Consider the following 21,892-nt stretch of genomic DNA (forward strand, 5'->3'; position numbering starts at 1 on the left):
ACCAGGGGCCATTTCACGAAACAACAAGCTACATTTCTGCACCTGTACGCTACAAGCATTGGATAAATTTTGCAATTTTACACCCGTAGACGTGTAGGTAATTTAAGTTTGTGAAAAGGGGCTCAAGCAGTACAATTATAATCGTAATCGTCAGATGTAATTCGCACTTCGCGCGTTATCAAAGCTGCCGTAATCTCTACAATTACACAATTACTTTAATTAAGTGGCCCGCAATAACTTCCCGTCGCGCTGCAATCCTGTCGTAAGTGTCATGACAAAACAGGGGCTCGGTGTAATAAACCTTATCTATATCTATACACAAATGAACATAACAACGTATATGATGCTAAGGAAATAGCTATTGTAAATGAAAAAAGTTCTGATTCGCTAACAAATAAAAGAATAGCTTCAAAGGGTCACACCGCTGTACAATATAAGGAAATGTCATCAATTAAATGCGAGAAGCAGAAAATAAATTGACAAATAGAAAGTTGATGATCAAAACAATTAAGAACCGGGTTGGACCGCAATGTGTTTGTTAACTTATAGTTAAGTAGCGTGACAACAACCAACTCGAACGGGAGGTTGCGTTTGTTTAATCCGTTCACTCGGCCGGCAACATAAAGCAAACAATATATTAAGTTAATTGATCTATACAAGATGGACCGACGACCTGTTTAAGATCGCGGGATCGCGTTGGATGCGGAAAGCACAAGACCGGTCTGAGTGGAGAGGTCTATGTCCAGCAGTGGACGTCTTTCGGCTGACATGATGATGATGATGATGAATTAATCTATTCTGACGTGTTTGAGGAGAAAGCTTAGCAAAATTTAGCGCTAAAGAAACAATAAATTATGATAAATTTGACAACGATAAAATCAATGTGTTATCTTCTAATAACACCGCGACTGGTGATGTTGATACAATTGGTACAAGCAACAAATAACAATCAAACCGCAACCTACCGCGCTGGATCAAAACTCTCGAAAAGATAAACATATTTTAAGTAATCCAAAACAATGTTAGCGGGCACGTCTTGCACGCCAAGTAGAGCCATTTAGTAGGGGGCGGTAAAGGTACAATTACTGCGAAATAACCAATAAATTACATAGCAATGGCTGCGGGTGCGCCGGCGCCGCGTGACGAGCAGCGGCAGCGTCGCTTCCGCGAAACGCCATCTAGCGGCCGCAAATAACACGATCACGATCGATATCGACACGGACGATACTATAACCAGCTATTAGGGAAAATTGTCGCTAATAGCGGTATGTACTGGAACTGAACGGTCCCTGGGACACCATGAAGATGATCTTTGATGAACGGCCGTTTCTTGCCGTTTATTTTAAAATTATTTAATTATACCTTTCTTTACAGATAATACGTGTGTACAGTTTCAGCTTTCAATTCAAATTCATGAGCATCTTTAGAAACAGCTTTGACTTTTACCCTAACATCTGCTTCGAATTTTCGATTTTACGACGTTTATCCGCCATGAAATGTGCTTCGTGTTGGATTAGTAGTGTTACCAAGATTTCGTACTTTGTTGCAAATCACTTGTTTTACTTCATTCCGTTTCCTTATGCGGCGACGGAAACTAGTGTTGACATTGCCAACAGTCCTTTGTTCAACTTGTTCCTTAATAAAGCTATGTTACTTCAGAATTTAATTATAATTCATAACGGTTTGCTTTATCTTCAACTTTCTTAATGTGCTAGTCGTAAACCGCACCTTCTGAGAAATGTCGGCATTCGGTTGACTTTGAAAAAGTTTATAAGGGTGTGTCCAGTGAATAGATATCCGAATGTTTGTTAGAAATTGTTTCGGAAACAATGGGAGTGAAAAAAGTTGCATTGGGGATGGACCGTGAGCAAGTTGGGATCGGGACAGGCGGAAGTGACATTAGGGTTGCAGATGTGGAAAACTGGTCACAGTCTATTAAAGTTTATTTACTTGATTATCCATACTAATATTCTAAATGCGAAAGTGTGTGTGTTTGTATGTTTGTCCGTCTTTCACATCGAAACGGAGCAACGGATCGACGTGATTTTTGGCATAGATATAGTTTATCAGCCAGAGGGTGCAATAGGCTACTTTTTATCCCGGACAAATGCACAGTTCCCGAGGGAACAGCGCGCGATAGCCGAATTCCACGCGGGCCGAACCGCGGGCAATAGCTAGTAACGATTTTTTTCATTAGGTAGGTAGCAAAAAATACTTAGATACTGATATCGTTCGTGTTTACAATCACAAAGAATATTGATTGTCTTTTCCTGTTTGAGGGGCCGATAAAATCAAGTTTGAAAACACCATTCGAAAATAGTGAAAAATTGTGCTGAATTTGAAATATGAGTAGGTAGACCTAATTAATTTTGTGAACAAGTCGTTTTAGAGTTTATACTTGCAAGAAAAATGTACAAAAATGTAAAAAAAACATAGTGCAATAGTACCTATTATATTGCGAGGTTGTAAAGGGAACCGGTTATAGTTGTCAATCAAGCACAGTAATGTTGCTTGCACAATTTGTCTTCCAGGTGTAAATGGGCTTAATCCTTCCCCAGTACCTACAATATACCTGCGTTATCGTGGTTATGTACATCGTCGGCTCATGCATGACTCAGTGCCCAATGCCCCAACTTATCGTCATTTTTTCACCGTCTCGTATCATCGCAATGTCTCCACCAATTCAGGTAGACAAAATACAATAATAAAACATTTACCGACCACGACAAAAAAAAAACTTCGAAAGCAATTAACTTGCAAGCGTAAGCCTCCGTGGCGTCAAAAAGATTACAAAGGACGTATCAGTTTTTGTCCGACTGAGAATTCTTGTCCAAGCAATTTTAACTTTCGGTTTAGGCGGCTATAGTTGAGTTTTGTTCTTATGTGAGAGCGTATTTCATGTAGGTGGCCGTATTATTTGTTTCTGTTAGATAACAAATTGGTCACTTTTACGAGCCCTCCGATGAAGTCGTCGAGATGCCATTTAACACTATAAAATTACTCCAATACATAAAATTTACTTAGTTTCCATTCTTTTACAAATGACCGCCAATAAATTTCACACTTTTGAAATAAAACGCGTCTGTCAATAGCTTTCGCTTGGCCAGAGCAACATGAACTTTACGACATATGTTATAAGAATATTGCCACGTGTCATGTTCAACAGATGTCGTGCGACAAAGTAAAGCGTACGTGCTTGTCGCATAAACACGCCGTGATGTGTGGGGCCCGGTCATATAAACAAAAGCTAGGGGCAATTTTGATGCTTGAATTGCGATGAATAGTTACTCTTTTTCGCGAGGCGTGGCGTTTACTGCACTATTGATAGGCTCAGTCAAAGAAACTGAATAGCGTATCAGGTTGGAACCTTTGTGCTACTGATGTCATATTGACATTCTATAGATCAGCCATAGAAATCACAGCGAAATTGATTATGAAAAGGTGCCATGCTGGTACGCGATTCAGTTTCGTCGACTGTACCTACTACATTTTTCACCCTCGCCTCGTGCATTGTCTCGTGTCTCGCATGGCAACCGATGGAGAATGAGTTTCTGTTTACACTCTTATAGTAGGGTGTTCTAATCAAGAAATTCTTTGATTTGCACCCAAATAAACCGCTTCCTGAGTGAGCGCGACGAGAGGCGAGACGAGGCGAGGGTGTAAAGCCGAGTTTAGACTTGCAAGAAAAATCGTGCAAGTTGCATTACATTGCGGCGCTCGATTGAACACTACAAACTCGTTAGCTTTACGGCCTCGCAATGTAATGCAACTTGCACGATTTTTCTTGCAAGTCTAAAGTCGGCTTAAGGCTAGTAAAGCTAGTTCATACACACTTTTCGCGACTTGCATCGCTACTCAGGCGCGACTCTAAATGAGCTATAAATGCTAGTTAATAGTGCAGTCAATAATTACACCGAGTGGACGTGAGAATGGACGTGGCTGACATTTCGAAGTTACTGCGTGCATGTACTGCATCGCGTAGGTAAATAATAAGTGCCAAAAGTGACATTTGAGGAGACAAGCTAATTTTGGTGTTAGATATCACACGGGGTAGTAGAAATAATAGCAATAAAAAATCAAATAAGGTGGCCAAAACATAATGCTTGACAATTGTGCTAAAATTAAGAGATGTCACTGCGTGTATCTTGTAAATTGTGCATGACCTAATTGTAAGATTTTCACGGATAGCCACGTTTATTACTTTTTTATATAAGTTGTGTAAACCACATTGTCATATTTCCATTTAATACGATTAAATAAAAGTTATTATATAACTATGTAGAATCACGGGATTTTCCATTTATTCTGCGACTTTACGGAAAGAACGGCAAGTAACTTCTTTAAATCCATAACAATGCAATGATCCTATCAAATTCTACATGTTTGGTTCTTACAGGGATATCGCCCTACTTTACGGTTCCAAAGTGAAATACAGACTAAAACAATTGAGCATCTCACAAACTCGTACGCCGCCATTTATCCGGATCAAAAAACGAATGTCGCACGAAGAATTCTCAAATTCAAATGAGAACAGATCTCTCATTGTAACTCGAATCGAATTTACGACGAATATGATTTACTGGCGGTCTTAATGCGGACGGACTGACTACAATAGCCCCATACAAACTGAGGAAAGAATCGTCTGCTCAAATTTTAGTGTTACAGCGGTCACCCTCCCTCCCCCCTTAGTCTCAATAACACTTTTATTATCCTTCTTGGAAAAACAAAAACAAGTAAGTAAACTTTAATTAATCATTGTTTTTTTAAAGAAGTTTTAGGGCCACAGTCTTGATATTGCATAAGTATAGTCTTGTGGTAGAGTCAGGTTTCAAACTTTGATTAAATCGCGAGAATTCGAACACGATCGAATTCGACGCCTAAAATAATCGATTAAACACGCACTCGGATCGAAAACAATGCATTTTTCGGCCGCAAATTCGATCACATTAGGACGTTGACACGCGCCTGACTTTAGAAAAAAAACACAAATGTCAAAATCGAATGACGTTTAATAGACACGGAATATATTATTAAGTAGAAAAGTAGGAACTTTTTCAATATATTTGACCCCTGTCTGATGAAATAAATGAAAGGATTATCAAAATGAATCGCTCTCGTCTTATGACTGCGTGTTTAAAAATTGACGCTAACTAATTGGCAATCATGAGCTCGTTGATATCGATGTTTAACATTAGTTCATCGATGGTGGTCATCACATGACCCCAGAAATACTTTTTTTATTTAATAGACCATTAACTTTAAGCATACGCAAAGTTTGAAACTGACATTGTGAATGCTTCGTCCTTGGTGGTGGTCAAATTAGCTGAACAATAAACATTAACATCATAATACCTTAATAAAGCATCAAAAACCGGTGTATAAGCCATAAAAATTCATGATTAACACCCTTAAGCGAGCTGATGAATTTATTATAAGAAAGCATCGTTACAAATGCCATTAATTTAAATAAAAAGTAACATTCAAACATCGGCATTCTGGTTACAGCAGATCAAAGACGACGCTGTACAAAAACTATTAAAAATAAAAAACAAGACGTTTAAAAGCTACATTAAAAAAATATTAATAGAGCACTAAATGTCTATGGGACGTTCAGTTTAATATAAAAATTAGAATAAAGCGACTATTCAAGTGTAGACTTTGATATATTGTTAATACTTTCGTCGCGAGATTAGCATCGAATCTGCGCAGGCGACTACAGGAAGTTGGTATAGATCAACAGCGTTCGCTATAGGGTTGTACCATTTTACGTTTTCTAAATCATTCTATGTCACATTGAGAATGCAAAATAAATATTTTATTCAAGAATACAAACCAGTGTTTTCTTGCTCACGAAATATTTCTCCCGAACCACATTAAATCAATATTAGGAACAATTATTCAAAATACTTAACTGGCTCTATTAAAATTCTAAACGCGAATTAATAACATGCTTTGATCAATGAAAAACGCAATAAATAAACGTTGCTTCCCACTAAAACGACATTAATACAGAAGAATGCGATTAAGAAGTAGAGCTATGCGTGTTACGTTTGTCGTGCGAGGAGATATGTCTCATCACTATGTCCGACTTGATTAATTCCACTTTTATTTGTATAAGAATTAAAGAATTAAACAGCTGTGGACGCTTTTGATCCCGATACGCAGACCGCGACGACAAAACGTCTCTACATATTTTTTCATGACAGTGTGAAAACCCGACGAAAATATAATCGATCATAATCTCGGTGGAATCCGTTGGATTGCGTACTGGCCGCTTTTGAACGCTTGTCTATTCGAATGGGAGCCGTTTAAAAATTAACGTCATAATTCTAGAATGTCGGAAATAGCGTTCGGCGTTCGAAGTTTGAATTATTAAATTAAACGGAATTGCTTTTTTTAGTTACATAAACAATGTCAATGTTGAAATTGTTGCTAGCCAAACGTAAAAGTAAAAATAAAAAGTTAAATCAAACGTAAAACCCCCTTTTTATAATAACTGAAATTTCAAGCGAGGTTCATAAAATGCGAAGGTGTTTCAGAATCAGAATGGAATGTTATTTAGAACATTGTAGCACTTTGGCGTTGTTGAGGCGTAAAACTGGATCAAAACATACATTCACGGTAAGTTCGCAAACATTGGTGAATTTACTCTAAGTTTTGAACTGTGTGGTACAATTCATGAGAGGTGCCATTACAAAACTGAAACATGTCAAGAATCTGACTTTACTACCGCAATTGAAACTTAAACCTTAAACCTCTCCATAAAGATTACATGTGGATAAAATAGCATAATATGTTATGTATAACTTAATTACCTAATGTAATTAATTTTAAAATTGCCACGCCCCAACAGGGCATCATTTTTTATATTTTTTTGTAAAAGGTGTTGCAATAAATAAATACTGAATACTGAAACCGGTTGTATAACTTAGCAAAAGTGATTTTAAAGCTGCAAGATAAATTGCTACTAGAGTATTAATTTTCCAACAAACCGTAAAATAGAATACATACCTATCGCAGCTAATGCTACTCAATATATATATATATATATACACGTATATTTTAGTTTATGATTTCATTTGAAGGATGTTCAACATTAAATAATACTGATTTCAGCAACTGAGCTAGAAACATTCATTTTAAATCACTTAAGAAAAATTACTTTAGTGTGTCTTAGCTAACAAAAATGTGGCGATAGTTCCAAAACAATATTTATAAGTAGGTATACAGATTTGCATGAGCTGTGTCACTGTGACATACTTTTTATGACACAAAATGTGAAAAGACAGAGAGAGAAAGACAACGATTAAAGTACCAGTAAGTAAGTTGGCGAGCTGACTTGTTGTTTTAAGTTCGCGAACTTAGGTGATCATAACAAAAAAACTTGCCTAACCATAAGTACGTGAAACACAGCCAGCTTTTTTAGGCTTTTTTATTTAGGCTTAGAATAAGCTACTTTTGCGTCTATGTTTTTTTGTTTCTGTAATAACATATTTGTTATTTATTGTATGTAAATTTTAGTACCAACGCAAGCAAAAACAAAGCAAAGAAGGTAACCATCATGTCGTATAAGGATGTTAAGGAGGCAGCTTCGAGTAGAGAGAAGTGGAGAGCCATTCATCGGCTACACCGAGAAGAGTGTAATGTGTAACTCTTAAATAAGAAGAAGAGGAGAGAGTACCTACGCGAAGTCCATGTTGGCCTTTAACGCTGGTCGCTTGTGGTTTGCGGGCGTGACAGCGCACCGACGTTATTGGCGCGAGATGACCGTCACAATGCGCGGAAAAGCGCCAATAAACGTTTACCCGTGAAGAGGGATTCATAGTTTCATTCAATATATACTATTTTAATATAATAATAAAGAGGTAAACTTTGTGGACTCGTATATACGGTATCTGGACATACTCGTACTGAACCGTTTTTATTATATATTTCAGTAGTTCTAAGCTTAGTGGTTTAACCTAAACTATGGTCTCTCAAGGAAAGAATCGATGGATTTCCGAATTATTGTGCGTAATTAATTCAAACTTTACCAAGGGCTTTACGGTGAAGGAAAACATCGTGAGAACAACTGTACACGTGATTCCAGATTAACATGGGATATTTTTTATCTCGAGAAGGTGCCATGTACCGAAGTCTTACATTATTTTTTGTTACAGATCAAACTCAAATGTCCTTTATTTTCTTTTAAGTACTATTAATTATTTACATTATTGCGTTAAGATCAAAAATGTCGCTTTATTTTCTTTTAAGTACTATTTTAAAAATAAATTATTTACAATAATAATGCGCGGGCGCCAGTAAACGTTGACCCGTGAAGGGATTAGTATTTTCATTCAATATATTTTTTTATCCTTGTCATAACTTAGTAGCGTAGGTGCTTTGCACTTTGTTTTCAGAGCTGCACACGCGTGAAGCGCTGGCTGCTAGTTTACAATATTAGTTGGATTAGAAAAGTAATCCAAATCACCCCAACAATACCTATCTGACAGTAATTGTAAACACTCATACGAACCATCCATCTTCACCCCCTTCTAATCCGACGCAGGAATGTTCTAGATCATCAATCTTTGGATAATTTTAGACTGTGACATAATCGTTTTTTTATAAAAGGGCCAAACTGAGACGAATGCCAAAACCCTACGTTTGTGTCGTGTCCGTTTCGCGAACTATTTTTATTGCGACAGATACCATCAAGTAACGCTAATTATATTATTTGACATGCGTTTTATTTAAAATAAAATACATGTATTCGCTGAACCGCTAATAACATTCGCATTCACAATTTCTTTCTGTAGAACGATATAGCATGAGTGTAGAAAGAGATGGCGAATTCGAGTTCCAGCGCGCTAGACATATGATGTCTTGCGTTCCACTGGTATTAAAAGAAAACCGTTTAAAAAACTGAATTCCACGCCACTCTTGCACACTATCGAAATAAACAAAACTTGATAATTATCTTTAATTACTCGTACTGGATCATAATATCTCGGAATGATAATGTCAAACAGCGGTCCAGTATTACCAATTGTTGCTGGTGCGGGCTAAAAATCAGCGCTGGGGTGTTGTTATAATATAAACGCTTCAGCGTTATGTTCTTTCTTTCTCTGTCATTATCCTTCGTGTTGTCTATGTATTTGTACTAACATTGTTGTGTCTTCTGCGTTTATGTATTCTCTTTCTTTCGTTCTTCCTAAATCTTCGTTTTTACTCGAATCATCTAACTGCGACAATTTCTACAGTATTGTATCATATCATGGTTAAGACACCTTTAAATTAAAACAAAAGAAGCAGCCACAAACAGTTTTAATCTACGATTTCATTCATTCAAAGCATTTCCGAAAAGCAATAACCTTACCCCGCCCACAAATATCAGTCTCCTCTAATCAATCAACTTGAATGAACTCGAAAACAAATGGGCAAAGCTCGGCCAGAAATCGAATTAACCACGAGCTAGTTTAGACACCAATTAAACTTCTAACAAAGGCTATCTTCAATGAGATGAAAAAAATTTGATAGATCAACTCTTTAACCTCATCTATCATCAAGAACCTCGCACGGCAAAATGCGACGAATCTTAACTACTTTGGGTTCACATTCGAAGAGGTTTTGAAGCCTTTAACGCCTCGGAAACTTGAGAAGGCTGTTGGTACAACATCTTATATCGATTAAACAGATAATTAATCACGGGAAATGAATCCGAATGAGATGTTATTAGTTATACCACACTCGCTATTAACAAGTGAAACAATAGGTGTGGACGTACATCGTGATTATTATTTGACGAATATAATCCTCGGTGCTAATATTATAAATATGAAAGTTTGAATGTTTGTCAATCCATCACGAAAAAACCGTTCAATTGATATGGATAAAATTTGCCACACTGATAGTCTAATAGCTTATGTATATAATTAAATGGAATACTTTTTATCTCAGAATATTGCATTGTTCTCGCAGGACAACGATAGGTAAGTTATTCGCCGACAGTATTACGGGCAATAGCTGTCAAGTAGTTTTTTTTGCATTTTTTAAATCTCATCATCACCTTTATTTCTACTATACTTATTGAGTGTTCAGATGCCTATGTGTAGGTAATGTAATGTTTTTTTTTTCATTGTCTATTGAACTGCCTGCAATAAATGTTACCAAATCAAAATAGACACACACGCAATAGACATTCACAGCCAAATTTGTCACTTTTGATTTTGACAGTTACGTACACTTTTAGTGTTTAATATTGAGCTAACTATTACTCGTGGCAACATGGCAAATGACATGGTGTTTATGATTTTGGCACTTCACGTGGATCCCGTGGGAATATCAGCAATTAAAGCAGGTTAGGTAGCCTATATGTTATTCTCGAAATCTAGTTATATACTAACCAAATTTCATCCAAAACCACCCGATTTGTTTAGCATGAATGAGTAGCAAACTATCGCATTTATAATATTGGTAAGATAATATCTATTACATAGCAGCATCCTGTATAAAGTCACGGACAGAAACGGTCCGATGGCCGATCAATCAGCTGCTAACGAGCGCCGTAGTAACACGGCACCCCCACCCCCACTCATTCACGTTCATTATAAACCTTTTACATTATATTTTGTCGGTATTAAAAGCACTACACAGTCTTAGTTTTTTTTTTCTAGTTTATGGCCAGACGTTTTTTGCCAACGAGACTTTAAGTTTAGATTGTTTTTAAATATAAAAATTATTCCATGCCACACAGGACACGAAATTTAACACATTTTTTAATTGTTTGTTATTGAATTAGACACGTAATTTACGAGCTGTCCTGGAAATCGAACCCAAATTAACTGTGAGCACTAACTGTGATTGTCATTATCATCAAAGCAAAGAAAGTGGAGCAAGAGAAACTTTTACAAATGGACAGTCATACTAAGATCATACTATAGTCTAATAACTGTCATACTATTACAGATTAAAGAGAAATAGGTAGGTAGGGTACCTACAGTGGCACAAAAAACGGAACTAACGACTATGTTGCAAAACATCACTTTTACAGTTTGCCGTGAATGTCGTATCCCGTGTGTTTGTATCTTTTGTTCGTTGTTTTCAGTTTGAGATTAAAGCACTAATAATATTAAAGCTAATATCAATAATTTATCAAATATTTCATGATGTAAATAAAATAAAGCATCCTCCTTGCCACAGAATAGATAATAGTAAAAGTACTTACCCTTGTGCTAACGTCACCCATGGATATTAACATCTTTGTCATACTATACCTATAAATATTACCATAGACTTTTGTCTATGATTTCTTTTGAAATCGAACTTTTTATTCATGTAGGGTACGTATATTTTAATTGCATAAATCAAGTTAAACGATAAATAAGTTCGCATATCAGATCAATTTGTGTTTGCTAATCAAAAGTAATGCTCATGCAATCGCCATTTGCATATCCAATTAGATCGAGCGATTTAAAAAAAGACCACCATGACAACGGATCAACATTTAACATCGTTCGTCACATTAAACGTCTGATAAAAAAAAACTTTTTAATCTGCATAAAGACGAAGACAGAGTGCGGAGAAGTCGAAGGCGTGGCGAGGAATTGTCATTACTCATATGTAATAAATGATAAAACATTATTAATACGAGATCATCGTGATGCACGCACACGCGCTGCATTAACTAATTAAAAGTTTGACGTTTGACTTTAGTTTTGTTAATGTAAAATAAAATTAAGGCCAATAAAATTAAGCTGTTTCTTTAATTTCTATAGTTTTTCATTTACAACAACTCTTAGCTGATCTAACTATATCCACTATAACATAGAGCGAGTGCCCTATGAAACGTCAACACTCTCGTTCACTTTGGAACTGATTCTCATTTTGCGGTACTTGATTACTGCATTGTTATCGGAACTCTGAACTGATCAAATTTCAAGTCAATCGGATCATTACGAATGGAAAAAATCGAGTTGAGAGATTTGTCTACATTATTAAGTTCCACAAAAGATTCTCGATGCAAATAAAACTGTTGGCGTCGTCAAGAATCAGTCTTGTAACGATTAGTTTTGTTATCTCGCGCCGCGTAATAACAACCAGGAGTTTATTGGGCCTGCTCGGAGGTGATAAATTGAATAATAATTTATTCCGAACAAGATAAGGAGGTCTGGCGCGATCGCGAAGTGTGATACTCTCAACGGAGGTACCGAGCGCGCGTCACACAGACTCGTAACTTTAGGAGTAGTTTCGGATCTGCAAAGTCCGTTCGGATTACTAACGCCGTCGCGTCGTGCTCTTGCCGCGAAGCAGTAATGCTTGCACTGCTGTGTCAGCGTCGAGATTATAATAATCGGTGAAATTAGGTACCAGCACTAGAGGTATTCTATCTTGGCTCCCTACGTTAGCAACGCATCTACAATCTTCTGGTGTTGCGCGTGTAAAAATATGACTAGGGTTTTGAGTTGAATCATTACCTAATTAGTAGCGTCCAAAGACAAGTGTTACAATCTAGCCAGGACTATGAGCGATATTCTACTTAATAAATCGCATGTATTATACTGAACGGCACGAAGGTAGAACCCAAAACCATAAATACTTTCTTTCTCACATTTGTCTTAAACGATCAGTATATTTGTGATTTCCATTCAACCACTGCTTTCATGTGTTATTTTTTACGAACAGTTATTTCTTTAAGGGAACCTTTATTTTAATATTATATTTGAATCAGTGAACTAAAAACTGTAACGTCAAGCGTTCTACATATAAACCAAACTTGACAACTCGCCTGCTGCAGCTAGCTATATCTGCTACATTTTGACTTTAACTACCAACTGAAGTGTACTTGTACCATGTGTATTAAGCACCTACCTCTTCTTTTATTAGTAGTTTTTCGTAGTTTGTGGCAGATGACATAGCATGTTGATGAACTTTCACTATTTTTTGTCTCTTATTTTAGTAACTCGTGCTCAGTAACTGTAGCAGTATATGTACTTATAAAAAAAACATATGCTAATACACTAATTTACCTAGTCCCAACTTTAAACTTCATATATATGTAAAGTTTTGCAGATTTAATGAATAGTACTTATCCCTTTAAACTGAATGGTCAGTAAATAATTCAAATTCGGTGTGATAGGCTCCGTTGATTCACGGCATTTTGTTTCAATTACACAGCGGTCCACGAACTGCGGGTGGATACGGCATCTTCTGTTTAAGATATTTCCTTAATTTCCGCCCATCAAACTACCCTACAAATTACTAATACTATTATTGGGATGTTAATAACTGTGTAGTGAAAGCAACAAATGCTTAGCGCATCAAATTCTTCGAACTCTTTGATTAATCGACGCAAGAATCGCAACCCCAATTTTAAAGTCAAATGAATTTAATATAATAATGATAATTCAAACCCTGATTTAGTACCAACTATAAAGTAATTGCAAAAGATGTTTGATTGCGTTATTACCACCTTTTGCCGTATAATAAATACCATCATATAAATAACAGTGGTGCAACAATGAGTATTGATTTGACTAACAACTAGGCGGTTGAAAATCAACATGATCTATCTAGCGACAATCATGGCGCCATTTACAACAGAGATCAATTAATGCTAGAGGGGGATGAGAGATGTCCGAGCCCTGAGTGCGAGGAAGAGAGACGTGGAGTTATCAATCACGCGCCCGCGCACGATCTAAACGCTTGCGGCGATCGAGCGATCTCCCGCTTAATTATTTCTATTATGATATTTAAAGTATAATGATTATCTGGCTCAGATGCAGATGGCGAATTCCCACACTCATTTCTCTTGTGATATTGCTGTAACCTTAATTAATACGAAGTGAAAATAATAAATGAGCGAGCGTGCGATATGGACGCCATATATTTTAGTCGTTAAGTGCATTATAACGATTTCAGGTTGTTTTATTTGGTTTTATTATGAATGATGCGTTGGAGATTGTTTTTTTGGTAAGTTTTTTTTTTGTTTTTTCTGGATCGGTTTGCAGATATATTTATTTAATTACAGATCATCAGTCTGTATATAATTTTGTGTCCATATCTAATACCTACTGGGGTCTACGACTACTAGTATATACGCTACTAAAACTATCAATGGCTATCTGTTATATTATATCTCAACATAGGATTAAGTGCCAACATTTGTGAAACCGTGAAGCTTAAACCAAGTTTAATGACTAAATCTAGATTTTATTAGGGTTCTTCACTTTGCTGACTATTCGTCCGTCCGTCTGCAAACACTCTTTTTTCTTAGGATCGCGTTGAAGCTAGAGTACCTATTTATTCTTTATTTTCTTAACGGGACGCAGCCATGAGCATAATAAACTGTTAAATCTGGTAATGGTCAACAGTCGCTTCTTAACATTAAAGAAAATATTATTTTGAATGACTACATGTATAAAGATTACTGCTAAAGGATTTTGTCAACATGTGTGGGTGATGTTTACTACCTTTAATATTAACGCAGCTTTATTCTCGACTGATTTATGTGAATGTAAAATAATACTTCTTTATTTGTTACTAATATCTTCTTCTGGCAGCCTGATCCGAAGTCATCAATCACCTTGATCTTATCATCTGACCACTGATCTCCACAATATAAAACGTTTTCCTATACGTACTCACAATACCTCTCATACAGATCTATATTAAATTTTATGTCCGGTCACCAATAAAGTTAGAGCTCTCGTGCCGTGTAATTTATTCAGTCAAACGGTTCGCGATAAACTAGCCAGTCCATATCATTTCAATCGTTGATGATCGTGAATGGAACATTTAAACTAATGATAAATTACAAGAAATATAAATCGTTACAGAGGATTAATCAAAGTGGAGTTAAGATTCTAAAAACAAAGTTAAAACCTGTTATGGGGAAATGAACTTACCTCGTTTTTGCATGAAGGAAAAGAGGTCATCGAGGAATTCCTTCCTTTGGGGGTCATCACTGATTTCGTACAACTGTAACAAGAAAAAAACAGTGAATATAACAGTATCACAACTTCTTACGGACGGCTATTCATTGGGACCCTATTTTGAAAGAATCAGAAGGTTGTTTCTGTCCTTGTCTCTGCGATAATGGCTGATGTTATGTTAGTCATTACATACTTAAACATCTATAAGAAAATATAAGATTCCTAAAATTATTCTAACGCAATACTGTCACGCCCTGTGACAGAAGGGATTGGTTCAAAATTATTTGTTGAATTATTCTGAGGGTATTCAAATATTATTGAACACTTTTACACTCTGTGGTGAAACTTAGGGGTTGTATATGTATATCCCTCACGATCATTTCTCTATAAAACTCACGACATTTCAAATGGTTATACAAAAGCATCAATAGGTCTGCCATGGCGACAAAAAACTGGCGCCATAATTTTCTATAACGACATCATCCTTTGTTAACACATCGCCAAATATCTGTTCAATGGATAAACAGTAAATTGTACCGTGATGATCGGCTAAACGTTTTTGGATTATAGTTTATTATTAAGTGTAATTAGTATAAAGCAAGCCGATACAAATACAAGGTTTAAAATTAGAACATACACAGATAGAACTTTATGTGAATAAGGTTGAAAAAGAAAAAAATCTCACAATGAAACTATTTATCAAATAGAAACTAAACTCATATTAGCAAAACAAAATCTCCGACTACTTGATACAATATATAGGTGCGTGTGTTGTTCCAAGTTACTAGATCGATGACTAAAGTCAAACCAGCCGTCAAATCTACGGTAAGTAAATTTTTGCAAGCCGAATGTTACTTAACCGGAGATTTGACAGCTGTCAAAACAGCTGTCAAATCAAAGGGATTTGATAACTTGTTTGGCATTAGATAAGGTTAAAGTAAGTTCGTGCAACTCACGCTAAGTGTTGCTTTTATTTATGGTCAACCAATTACACTGTAATCGAAATACATAGTAACACTGCAATTGGCAGTCTGCAGCTTGATACGGGCGAACAGTGACGAAAAGCATGAGAATTATTATTTCAATTATAACACTATAATAGGACTTGTTTAGTAAGTCCGCAATATGTCCGTAGGTAGTGTGCAACGGAGCGAAGTGACCACGTGCACCCGCATGTACGGAAGACATAGGAATTACATTACACGACCGTTTTGCGACCAGTTTTGTTATGCTTACTGCACAATTTGACTCTTTGAATGACAATATGGCGGGAACGCGTTGATGTATAATAAATAATAACAGTACCAATAAATATTTCGAGTATCGTCAAGTAATCTAAACAATTACGCTATCGGGTCTATTCTGGCTCAGGCACAGCGAGAAACAAAATAACAGAAAATACTCCACTGATGGCTACAAGTTCAGTTCAGTTGATTGCTAAGATAGTAACTATAACTCATAAAACAAATTATAGCGAACGAAACGTCAAGCAACTATAGCCGCATATAAATGCAGTAACGTAGATAAGTGTGCAGATGTGAGCCCCCCAGAACATGTCATGGGGCGTAATTACGCCGATTTCCGGCACTTAAGTGCAACACAAAATACAGATAAAACGTGTATCACTTTAGCTCGACGATAAACGCTAAACGATAGGTAATGACTTGAAAGGGTGGAACAAAAGAAGTTCGAATGCGACGTAGGCACAATCGAATCGAATGATCTGAATCGTGACCCATTGAATTTATTCACAGAAAAAATCATAGTGACATCGCATTGCTTGACAAGAGAATTCATGAAACTTACTGTCAGAGCATTCTACGCTGGGTCAAGTATCAAATAATTTGATAGAACATCGGGACCTCGTTTTGAGACTTTCTAAGCTATGGAAGATCTGACCTAAAACCAGAAGGTACCTATCAAGCTTGTACCTACTAGTATCATGCGTGAAACGCGATGATGGCAACGCTAAAAGCCATTCTAACAAATACTAAAGCAGATACTACATCTTTGACAGGACTTTCGTTCAAAATATCCGATTTTTTTTAGATCTTTCTTGTTGACCCTGTAAAAATCGATATAAAAAAGAATCTTCAAACATGTGAAAAATTAAGATAATGTGTGTAAATTTTATAACCGACTTTATGAGTAAAACTGATAAGATAAACGTATTCAGGTTCTCGTCACTGCCCCAATAGTGGCCATCTTTAATTTTATGTCATTACCAATAGAGGGGACAGCAAGGTGTCATTTATTGGACATAAATGTGTGGAACAACCTTGCTTATTTAGATGACGATTCTTCAAATCATTTCCATTTGGACAAATCATCATATAAGTAAATCTTAAACAGACTTTAAACTCAGTTCAAGAAGACAGCACAACTCTTTACGTGAATGATCGTCGTAAAGTATGTATTTTACTTAATCGACGGCTTTTGTCTCAGTGGTGATCAGATATATTACTAATGCTATTGTTCAAAATCGATACAAAATTTCGGCTATATGACTAAGCTTGTTTTAAACGTAAATAGACAAAAGATATACTGTCACAAGTTTTCCGAGAAAATAATGTCATGGAATATGCCAATTATGGCCGTCGCGAAGAGGATACTGCGTTAAATTCGAAAGATGTGACATCATACTCAAACGTTTGAATAAGAGGAAATCCGTTAAACAATCTTGTAAGGTTTTCTTCTAAGGTTGTGCTTATTTCAAAGCGTTTTCAATACGCGACCTCAACTACAGGTACTAGTACAATTAATAGTGGCTTGTACTATATTTTGTTAGGTACGGCAGTACACCATGATACAGCTCTGCAAAGTTATTATATTACAAATATATTAGGGTCATAAGGCAGTACAACGACCATATTAAAAGGATCATTTTTCTCTTCAACGTAGGCATTTTCGAGAGACTCAGCAGTTTTCGACTAACATATGCCCAATACATAGTCATTTTTCAACTTCTTAATTCCTGATGAATTGCAATATTATCAAAAAAAAACCTCAATAATCAATCATAGGACCAACATTGTGAAATATTATAATGACTACTTCCAAGCACATAGATATGTACACAATTTAAGGAATTTCAGCCAAACGCTGTGGTCAAACTTAAGATCTACAAAGATTTACTAACTTCCGCTCTTCCACGCACTTTACGCCGCGCAGATACCAAGCCACATCCCTACAAGCAAAAGTGTCCTAAAGCCGCTAAAACAAGTCGGCGCCTCGCGATCAAACACCTCTATTTGCATTGACCGGACAATTACATCGAGGCACTTAGCCGTACGAGGAACTGGGCCGTGGACATACAACGAAACGCCATTCGACACTTCCTGTTTCCGTCTAATATATTTACACGCGCTTCATTATACGACAATCGGGTCACAGGCGAAGTGCAAAAACATTTATTTAGATCGAGGTTTCGCTCCGCTTAAAACAAAGCGTGGCTTGGGCAAGCAAACACTCCGAGAAAACTACACAAAAGTCCATGCGTGTCCTTTTTTTTAACAACAAAAGAGCGCTGCGAACCAAATTTAGCAAGGGTTTTCTTTGATATTTTCATCGATAAGGTAGACGGTACGAGTGCTTGACACTGTCCCAATAGTTGGCATCATTAATCTTATGTCATTTATTCGTTAGCAATAGAGATGACAGCAGCAGGGTGTCGTGTCGTCTATTGTGCATTAGTGTGTCGAGTACCTACTCGGCCCTTTACCATATCAGTTCATATCACATCCGTAAGTCGCAAATTTAAAAAAACAGCGATGGGACGACCGGATGGCCAATTGGTTAGAGAAGCTGACTACGAAGCTTGAGGTCCAGGTTCAATTCCCGACTGGGGCAGATATTTGTATGATAATACGAATGTTTGCTCTCGGATCTTGGTTGTTTAATATGTATTTAAATATGTATTTATCTATATAAGTATGTTTATCCGTTGCCTGGTATCCATAGTACAAGCTTTGCTTAGTTTGGGACTAGATCAATTGGTGTCAAGTGTTCCATGATAATGAGACATTAAGTTTACTTATGACTTTTAGAGTCTTGTTTCATCAAAAATACACTGCAGCCACGGCTGGATTGCTTGAATATGGTTCACGTGAATTGAAATTCCGGAATTGTCACAGAAGCTCCTGAAATTACAGTTTCGGCTTCATTAACGTTGCATGAATAAGACCTTTGTCAAATAGGTCTTTAGACTCAGCAATCGAGATTTCGGGATTCCGATCCCGTGGATACCCAACTGTTGATAAAAACAATATGATATTACACACACAATGTTAATTACTAGCTTATTGGTTTAAAAACTCCGATTCACATTATGTTAACCCTTGTTTCAAAAACACCGGTCATGAATAATTGGACCGTTTTTTCTATCCGGCGCTAATCGAAAACGTTTGCTCGGGTGATTAATCTCGAGGGAGCGAGTGACGATCGAGAAGATTGATGCGCGCTGCCTCGCGAGTCAAGCCTTTTGACTCCGTTCCATTAGCGACAACTTGACGAGCTGCTAATCTGCATGTACCCATACTTTGTCTACTAAATGACCTTATTTGTTGCCAAATACATAGACCAAAACAAATGAGAACTAAAATTTTCATAAAACATTGTTCCAAGTTCAAAATGAATTGCTGTGGTATTAAAGTGTTGCCGATAAATTAACTGAAATCACAGAAAAGGATGGTTCATTTTAGTCAATAGATATTTTTTATGGTCACCGAAAACTACGACTATTGCTATTGAATGTTTGTCATTGCGTTTGTTTATTATGTACGTATGAAGTACATATATTTTGGAAATTTGTTTGTTTGCTTTGTAAGAGTATATTTTCTGTTCCCGAAGCGATCATAAATAAATTTGATCAAAATCTGTACTGAACTTGAAGTACTTGAAGTCTGTAATGTTTCGGTACTACAGCCTTATCAGAAGAATTTTAACTTAGTTTTGTACTTAGTTGTAGAGCACTATGTCAAAAGATTTTCATAGAGCCGTACTTATCTCTGCTTGAAGAGTTTTGAATAGCCTACCAACGTAAATATTAAAGCCGAATAAACGACAAAATCACTCGAGCACACTGGATAAAGGGGATTACTGACACCTTTGTTACTTTAAAATATGTTATCCCAACAATTAAAAATTTGCTTAAATCGTGTCCCAAGTCACGGTAATTGATAAATTAACATATGAAGCGGCGTGAATTCCAACTTAGCGTCCGTTCGATTTACTGCCCGCAAGAACTATGAGACGTTTGGATGTGAACGTTTCCTCGGCAAATTGTATGAAAAGACTGGAATATTATCATAACAGGGCCTTGTATTGTCGCCCACTGGCCCGTCAATATTTGAATCACAAAACTTGTCGCTAAGCCGAGTAATCTCCATTGTGACGCGCCAATTACCGACTCTCCCCTTCCGCTTGAATAAATCAAATATTAAAACATCCAGTAATAATAATGCCTGGTATGAAAAATAAACAGAATGACCTACTGTCTCTGTGAAATTTATAAAGCGAACTTGTGTGAAAATGTTTATGACAATGTATTGAATACTAGCTTAAGCTAGCATTTTCACTCTCGTGAATGAATGAAACAAGCTCTGTGATACTCAAATAACGTATGTACCACAAATTTCTAGCCTCAGTGGTATAAGCTGTGCGGCATACTTACTTAGATGTGTAAATTCGATGACAATAAATCTGGTAGTGAAATTCTGATGGTCTAGCGAGGATCGTCTCCGCAGGACAGAACTCTTCAATAAATAATTGCACTTGAAACGTTGAGCAACGGAGATCCTACCAGTAGGATAGGATTATGTAGCTTGGATGAAAATGCAAATATAGTCAAAAAAACGTGGATAAAGTAAGTAAAAAATAGTACTATTAACTTTGTAAAGGTGTTCAAGTGGGATTGGATAAAATAAATCACTTTAATGCCTTTGGTTATTGATGTACTTAAAACGGATTTCAATAAGCCAACGATTGCTTGCTAATACGGCATAAACATTATAGAATATGTCGACACAAGGCTATCTTGATTGCAAACAATGTTACCGAGTTGTTACTAACTTTATGCGCAAATTTATGAGTGCATCGCTTATTTTACAACATAACTATAAACTTATAGGTGTTATAAATAGTTGACGACCGCAATACCATTTCATGATTGCATGACGTTCAATTAATTTTATTGATCAAAGAAGCAGCGTTGGTACCTAAGTCTCTGAGTTTCAGAAAGTTGAATTTCAAAAGTTCAGTTCCATATATTATATACATTCTCCAACCAAGTAATATTTAGTCACCACTTGTAGCTTTTACTGAGACATCGGTTACACCCTCATTCTGGTATGATCAGTCCAGCATTCTTATCAGAATGACGACTGAATTACCCTGTAACCCACTCGAACTGACGGACTGACGGTTCACACTGAAGAAAATTAAGGTTTTCTATAAGGCGGATGGAAGCTATAAGCTAGACGGAAATAAAAACAAACGAAAAGGTGTTAAATTTGGTAGGCGAGAACACACTGCTGTTGAGAAAGATTGAGAACAGAAGGGGGATTATGCTGGGGCACCTAATAAGACATGATAGGTACATAGGAACAATCATTGAAGGGAAAATAGAGGGCAGGAGTGGCAGGGGAAGACAGAGAAGTGCGTTTATGGATCAAGCCAAAGAGAAGGTCAATGCAATGTCGTATCAGGAGCTCAAAGCATTGGCAGAGAGGCGTACAGAATGGCGATTACTCCACCGACAAGAGCCTAGGCTCTTAAATATAATGATGATGATGATGATGATGATAATAATATTCGTCAATCCAATGTGAATGACAGAAAACCAAAATTATGGACAAAACTGACGCCCAAATGAGCGTTTAACCGAAGTCTATTGGACGAAAAACATCCAATCCAGGCAAAGTGGACGGAAAACTAGTGGCGTAGCTACTGGAGGGCTAGACGGGGCATTGCCCCGGGGCCCC

General features: G+C 36.7%; 1 protein-coding gene across 5 annotated transcripts in view; it reads right to left on the reverse strand.

The window, feature by feature from the left end:
* The window catches only part of retn (retained), a 153,598-nt gene that overhangs the window by 31,608 nt on the left and 100,098 nt on the right, over positions 1 to 21,892 (reverse strand). For all 5 annotated transcript variants that reach the window (XM_074097340.1, XM_074097342.1, XM_074097339.1 and 2 more), the window contains one exon: positions 14,886 to 14,958. In XM_074097340.1, coding sequence (XP_073953441.1) covers positions 14,886 to 14,958 — 73 coding nt within the window. The remainder of the gene's footprint in view (positions 1 to 14,885; positions 14,959 to 21,892) is intronic.

The sequence above is a fragment of the Choristoneura fumiferana genome, chromosome 14 (assembly GCF_025370935.1).
Source record: "Choristoneura fumiferana chromosome 14, NRCan_CFum_1, whole genome shotgun sequence".
NCBI lineage: Eukaryota > Metazoa > Arthropoda > Insecta > Lepidoptera > Tortricidae > Choristoneura > Choristoneura fumiferana.